Raw genomic sequence first — 5,000 nt, forward strand, 5'->3', positions numbered from 1 at the left:
TACGCAAGTGGACGAAGCCGAAGAGAAAAAAAAACAAGTAAAACTGAAAAAAGACCAGACGAGACTAACAAAAATAGAATCAAAGAGAGGAAGAGAGAAAGAGAGAGAAACAGAGAAAATCAAAACATTTCTACCACAGTGCATTTCAGTCGAAAACCCCCACAACACACTTACGTAAGGATTCTAAGGACCTGACAACACTGCGGTACAAATAAACAGATGGACAGTAGCAACCGAAACAAGAGTAACCAAATGATCAGGTTACAACACACCCACTCACCTACCAAGAGAGGAACCAGGGAGAGTGTATCCCATCCACCTCTCTCTCTCTCTCTCTCTCTCTCTCTCTCTCTCTCTCTCTCTCTCTCTCTCTCTCTCTCTCTCTCTCTCTCTCTATCTATCTATCTATCTATCTATCTCCCTCTCTCTCTGGCTTATTCATTTTACACTCTCTCTCTCTCTCTCTCTCTCTCTCTCTCTCTCTCTCTCTCTCTCTCTCTCTCTCTCTCTCTCTCTCTCTCTCTCTCTCTCTCTCGCTGACTTAAGCCTTCCACTTCCCTCCTACATATATTCATCTCACTGCCTGAGCCTCGCCTCACACCACCACCTGCCGCGGAGCCTCGCAACGCCATCTGTTTGTCAAAATCCTCACTACCCTTGATGCTAGTGAAATGTTTTGTTAAGAGTGATTCTATTGTAGTTAAATCTCACTGCCACTTGGTACACCTTTCCCTAATTACCAATCACTCTGAGATATCTTTATTTGTTCTACAGCCAAATCCAGTATATGAACTGCGAATAAATTGCGATATGTATTCTTTTTCACCGCTAATTTTCTTGTAGATGCTTCTAAAGACTTCACGCATTGCTTCTGGTGCTGCGGACTGTTTCCCGTCAAAGTGAAAGGGTTAGAGTTGACCAGTATTATTAATCTTTCATATTTATTTATCTGGTACACTCTGGAACTCCCTGCCTGCTTCCTTATCTATCATCCCCCCAGCTCCCCACCCTTCCTACGGTTTAAATTCTTTCAAGAGGGAAGTTTCAAGACACTTATTCTCCAACTCTAGATAATCCGTTTGGCTGTTGTTTGGGAAGCGGCACCTCAGTGGGCCTTTTATTTCTTTTTTTCTTTCTTTTTCATTACTTCCTTCCTATTGCTCTAAACCCGAGTTCTTTTACATACGAAAATAAAAAAAAAAAAAAAAAACACGCACACACAGCAAAAGAAAAAGTAAAGAAAGGAAATAAGGAGGAAAATCAGACAACAGAGGCAACAAATAAAGGGTAAAGAATGGTAATAAAAGAAAAAAGCAGGAAATAAGAATACTAGTTAATTAAGCGAAGAGGGAAAAAATTACTCTTTCTCAGTTACTTATTCTTTTTTACTTATTCTTATTCTTATTACTTTTTTGTGGGGAAGTTAGAATTGAATGAAAAGTGAATGAAATAAAAAGTTATATAGAGATATGTAAGGATGAAGGGCAGGGATTATTATTATTATTATTATTATTATTATTATTATTATTATTATTATTATTATTATTATTATTATTATTATTATTATTATTATCATTATTATTATTATCATTATTATTATTATTATTATTATTACCATTATCATTGATATTTTCCTGTTGTTATTATTATCATTATTAGTTTTTATCACTATAATTATTATTATTATTATTATTATTATTATTATTATTATTATTATTATTATTATTATTATTATCATCATTACTGCTATTATTAACTACTACTACTACTACTACTACTACTACTACTACCACCACCACCACCACCACCACCACCACCACTACTACTACTACTACTACTACTACTACCACCACCACCACCACCACTACTACTACTACTACTACTACTACTACTACTGTCATTCCAGTTCTTATTCTTTTTCCAATATTTTAAGTTGGTATGAAAGAAGAACAAACAGAAAGCTCCCCCTTCCTCTCTCTCTCTCTCTCTCTCTCTCTCTCTCTCTCTCTCTCTCTCTCTCTCTCTCTCTCTCTCTCTCTCTCTGTCTCGTGTGCAAGGGTACAGTAATATTTCTTCCTGGCGGTGGAGACAATTAAAGTAATAGAGATGAGGGAAGAGGTTGAATGCAGTAGTGGTGAAGATGAGTATATAGTAGTAGTAGTAGTAGTAGTAGTAGTAGTAGTAGTAGTAGTAGTAGTAGTAGTAGTAGTAGTAGTAGCAGTAGTAGTAGTAGTAGTAGTAGTAGTAGTCTTATTCTCCCGTCCCTCACTGCCCGTCGGCCACTCCATGCCTCACTCCTCCTCCCCCCTACAGGCTGCCTTGGGGAGTGCCTGCCTGCCTCTCCTGGTGCTGCTGGTGACCTGCACGCCATCCCAACAAGGTACGTGTCTGTGTGTGTGTGTGTGTGGGGGGGGTGGAGGGGTGGGGGGAGGAAGGGGGAGGGATGGGGAGTTGGGTGTCATTGAATAAGTTACGTGTTCTTACTTATCATTATAGTACCTCTGTCTGTCTGTCTGTCTGTCTGTCTGTCTGTCTCTCTCTCTCTCTCTCTCTCTCTCTCTCTCTCTCTCTCTCTCTCTCTCTCTCTCTCTCTCTCTCTCTCTCATTAACTCTCCACGCCACATTACCTTACTTTACGTGCCTCTCTCTCTCTCTCTCTCTCTCTCTCTCTCTCTCTCTCTCTCTCTCTCTCTCTCTCTCTCTCTCTCTCTCTCTCTCTCTCTCTCCCACATTTATCTTGCTCATTAACTCTCCACGCAACATAACCTTACTTTGCATTCAACCCCCCTCACTCTCTCTCTCTCTCTCTCTCTCTCTCTCTCTCTCTCTCTCTCTCTCTCTCTCTCTCTCTCTCTCTCTCTCTCTCTCTCTCTCTCTCTTTCACTCACTCATCTCTCTCATTGCAGCGACGATTGGTGACGGGCGTGTGAGTCTTTACACCGGGCGGCCAATCAACGGTGAGTATTTGGGAGGGAGAGGGAGAGGGATAGGGATAGGGAGAGGAAGAGGAAGAGGAAGAGGGAGAGGAAGGAAAGTGGGAGGGAAAGGCAGAAAGAGGGAAAATGGTACAAGGCCACGCGTTTCAAGGGTGAGAGAGAGAGAGAGAGAGAGAGAGAGAGAGAGAGAGAGAGAGAGAGAGAGAGAGAGAGAGAGAGAGAGAGAGATAAGAAGATGAGGGAAGACAGGGGTAAGGGGAGATAAAGGGGGATGGAGGAGGATGAGAGAAGGATAAAAAAAAAATGAGGTGAAAGGAGAGAAAAGTTTGGCAGAGAGGAAAGAGAAGGGAGGGAAGGAGAGGGAGGGAGGGGAAGGGAGGGAAGTCTGGAAGCATCCTCACCCTCCTTACCTCATCATGCCTGACCAAAATCACTCTGCTTCATTCTGGGTCATCCCGCCTTACACTTCCTCACTCTACCTCACCCTGACTCACTCTACTTCACCCTGCCTCACCCTAAGACACACTACCTCACCCTAACTCACATTTCCTCACCCTGTTTCACTCTACATCAATCTGATTTACTCGACCTCATTTTTATCTCACCCTAATTCACTCTACTTCACCCTGCCTCACCCTGACTCACTCTACCTCACCTTTAATAACCCTTTAGCATCTTGTCTTGTCCCTATAGCACCCTACCTCACCCTACTCTTTGTCCTGCCTCACTCTACAGTATAGCACTCTGCCTCATCCTGATTCACCCTGCCACACTCTATCTCACCCTACAACGGGGTATACAAACAGAGAACGTCACGTCCTCAAATATTTAACGCCGTTAGTCCATCTCGCGGCAAAACAAACCCTTTCCTCTCTACCTTTCTCCTCTATTTCTTCTTCCCTCTCCTCCTCCTCCTCCTCCTCCTCCTCCTCCTCCTCCTCCCATCCAGCTTCCATCAATAATAATGCCCCTTTCTGCCTCTTCCTTTTTCGTCCAGGTGCTTAGTTCCCACCTTCCCGGCGCCCTCCTCACCTGCCGGGCACGCACACACACTCGCACGTATACACACACACACGTCTACACACACACACACACACACACACACACACACACACACACACACACACACACACACACACACACACACACACACACTACCATTTTCTGCTTCTACTACTGATGCTCCTCCTCCTCCTCCTCCTCCTCCTCCTCCTCCTCCTCTTCCTCCTCTTTCTACTACTACTATACTACTACTACTACTACTACTACTACTAATACTACTATTACTACTACTACTACTATTATTACTACAACAACAACAATAACAACAATAAAAACTACTACTACTACTACTACTACTACTACTACTACTACTACTACTACTACTACTACTACTACTACTAATAATAATAATAATAATAATAATAATAATAATAATACAACTACCAATTACCTGAACCACACCAATTATAACCTTCCTAAACACACACACACACACACGGAGACACACACACACGGACACGCTTCCTATTAACAAGCTAGCATGAAAAATATATCACTCCGATAATTCACCTCATTAAAATTCTGGTGAGTGTGTGCGTGTTTCATCACCAGTCCTCCTTTCACGCCTGTTTATCACGTTTTTACCCCTCTTCCTTCCTTCATTACTTCCTTCCTTCCTTCCTTTTACCCTGTCCCTTCTATCTCTCTTCCCCAGCCGCGTGGGATGGACTAAGAGGGATCAAATTAAAACCTTTCTCTTCACACCTCCTTCTTTTTCTCCTCTTCTTCCTCCTTTTCCTCTTCCTCGTCCTCCTCTCTACATTTTCTGCCACATAATCTCTCTCTCTCTCTCTCTCTCTCTCTCTCTCTCTCTCTCTCTCTCTCTCTCTCTCTGGCACTTAGATTACAACGCGAGGGAGTAAAGAAGGAAAGAGAAGCGTAACAAGAAGAAGGAAGGGAGGAAGGAAGAGAAGGGAGGAAAGGGTGTGCAGGAGGTAGTGGAGAGGAGAGAGATGATAAAGAGGATGTAAATGAGAGAGAGAGAGAGAGAGAGAGAGAGAG

General features: G+C 42.7%; 1 protein-coding gene across 1 annotated transcript in view; it reads left to right on the forward strand.

The window, feature by feature from the left end:
- The window catches only part of LOC135089450 (uncharacterized), a 32,979-nt gene that overhangs the window by 7,308 nt on the left and 20,671 nt on the right, over positions 1 to 5,000 (forward strand). The window contains exons 2-3 of the mRNA XM_063985028.1: positions 2,314 to 2,380; positions 2,907 to 2,957. Of these exons, the coding sequence (XP_063841098.1) occupies positions 2,314 to 2,380; positions 2,907 to 2,957 (118 nt within the window). The remainder of the gene's footprint in view (positions 1 to 2,313; positions 2,381 to 2,906; positions 2,958 to 5,000) is intronic.

Source organism: Scylla paramamosain, chromosome 33 (assembly GCF_035594125.1).
Source record: "Scylla paramamosain isolate STU-SP2022 chromosome 33, ASM3559412v1, whole genome shotgun sequence".
NCBI classification, from domain to species: Eukaryota; Metazoa; Arthropoda; class Malacostraca; order Decapoda; family Portunidae; genus Scylla; species Scylla paramamosain.